Source organism: Myotis davidii, unplaced genomic scaffold (assembly GCF_000327345.1).
Source record: "Myotis davidii unplaced genomic scaffold, ASM32734v1 scaffold67, whole genome shotgun sequence".
Taxonomy (NCBI): Eukaryota; Metazoa; Chordata; class Mammalia; order Chiroptera; family Vespertilionidae; genus Myotis; species Myotis davidii.
The window spans coordinates 478,810-480,900 of record NW_006298521.1 but is presented as its reverse complement, the minus strand read 5'-3'; the positions used below and the strand labels follow the sequence as shown (position 1 = coordinate 480,900).

General features: G+C 65.9%; 1 protein-coding gene across 1 annotated transcript in view; it reads right to left on the bottom strand.

The window, feature by feature from the left end:
* Positions 1–2,091, bottom strand: part of CELSR1 (cadherin EGF LAG seven-pass G-type receptor 1) — a gene marked incomplete at its 3' end in the record, with an annotated part of 131,659 nt that overhangs the window by 4,841 nt on the left and 124,727 nt on the right. Inside the window, 2 exon segments of the mRNA XM_015570733.1 lie at positions 155–415; positions 2,025–2,087. Of these exon segments, the coding sequence (XP_015426219.1) occupies positions 155–415; positions 2,025–2,087 (324 nt within the window).

The following is a 2,091-nucleotide window of genomic DNA, read 5'->3' as shown; positions in this document are numbered from 1 at the left end:
GTCCCCTCTGGGCCCTGATCGCCCCGCTGCAGCCCTGCTCACTGAGGGCTCAGGCTGACACCGCGGCTGCTCCTCTGACCTCTGACCTCTGGCCTCTCCCCTCCCCGCTGGGGCCAAGGTCATCTTCCTAAACCAGACCCGGCCGTGGCTCTCCATGGAGCAACACTGTCCGCAGAAGGAAGATGGGAGGCGGAGGGGGGCAGCGGGGGCTCACCGGGTTTCCCGTCTGGGTGACCCCGATCACGAAGACCAGCTGCGAGAGGAAGAGCGCCCCGATGAGGTTGCGGTGGGCGCTGTGCAGGTTGGAGCGCAGCGTCCGCACCAGCGCCAGCAGGACGAAGGCCACCAGCAGCGCGGCCAGCGACAGGGACACGGCGGCGTAGGTGACGATCTTCAGGGGCAGGACCTCCCCGTGCTGCGGGCGGAGGCGAGGGGGCGTCAGGGCCGCGGGTCCAGGAGCCCCACAGCAGAGGCTCATCAACGTGGGATGACAACCAGACTGGGCGTGACTGCGCGAGGCTCTCGGGGGCGGAAACACCCAGAACAAAACCCGAAGGGACAGTTCGGCTGATAAACAAGTTCCGGGGGCCGGCCAGCGCGGCTCAGGGGTTGAGCGTCGACCTAGGAACCAGGAGGTCACGGTTCGATTCCAGTCAAGGGCACAGGCCCGGGTTGCGGGCTCGATCCCCAGTGTGGGGCATGCAGGAGGCAGCCAATCAGTGATTCTCTCTCCTCATTGATGTTTCTCTCTCCCCCCCCTTCCTCTCTGAAACTAATCAAGCAGTCAAAGTATTTTTTTAAAGTTCTGGGGGCAGATGGTGGTGACGGTCACATAACAGTTCACGAATGTGCTGCGTGCTGGCCTGTGCTCCCTTCGGTGCGACTAGGATGGTGAGCTTCGTGTTATGTACTTTTTGCCGCAATAAAATAATAACAAGAGAAGGAAAGGGCCACATCACCCTGCTGCCCAGGCGGCCCCGGGCCGCCCCCCGAACCCTGACCTGGGCAGGACCTCCACGTAGACTCAGTTTACCCGAAAGCCAGGACTGCCATTATCAGACCTGCAGGGTCTTGGCATTTGGGGAGCAGAGAGCTCCGCCCCCATAGCCCTGGGGAGTGTTCTGCACCCACACTTCTGAGCAGGGGCACCCGGGGCTTGAACTGGCCGGGGATCAGGAGGCCGAGCGCTTCGGGGTTTCTCCTCCTGCAGCCAACCCAGGGTCCCCTGGAGGCCAGGGTCCCGGGGCTCCCCTGGGGCCAGGGGGCTAGTGAGACTTCTGGCTTTGGGGCCCCCTTAAATTCCAGTGTCCTGGGCCTCCATCCACTCGGGGCACTGCCTGGCTTCCTGGCCGGGGGCTCCCCCAATCCCGGGGACAAAGACCTCGAATGACTGACCCTCCAGGCCGGGCCCTCTGCCACCTGCTCCGGGCGCCTGTCAGGGGAGGCCCGTCCGGCTGACTCACCTCGCAGGAGCGACAGACCCGGCAGCGGCACAGAGAGCCCCTGGGGGGACGGTGGCCGGGCCTCCCCCACAAAACCCAGGCCTGGAAAGGGGCTCCTGGAGTCCAGCGCGGGCACCAGGCTGACCTCACCGCCCCCACCAGCCCGTTCATCGCACCCCAGGCCGGAGGATGCCGGCCCCGCCTCCTCTGCCTTTGGGGCCCCTGGGGCCAGCGTGTGCGGCTGAAGGGAGACACTCCCTCCGTTGGCCGGACGACTTTCCTTCCTTAAACTTTAACATGAGGTGAAGCTGGTCACCTGACAGGCTGGGGGCCCCGCTGGGAGTGAGGGGGGTCCAGGCGGCTCCTTTCACGCAGCCAGGCCTCGGTGGAAGCCCTGGGCGCTTCGTTACGGAACCGCAACCGCGAGCAGCCTGGCCGCTCCGTGGCTCGGTTTAAAGGTTTAAAGCCCGCGGAAGGAGAGACACAGCCTTGGAGGGGCAGGTGTGGGGCCAGGCTCGAGCCCCAAAGGGCGAATGCCCCGGACACGCGTGCCAGGCGGGCAGGGCCGCCGTGGGTGCCCACCTCGCGCCGGGAGACGTCCATGAGCACCGCGAAGCTGCGGTGTGGCTTGCACTGGCAGGGCACCTGG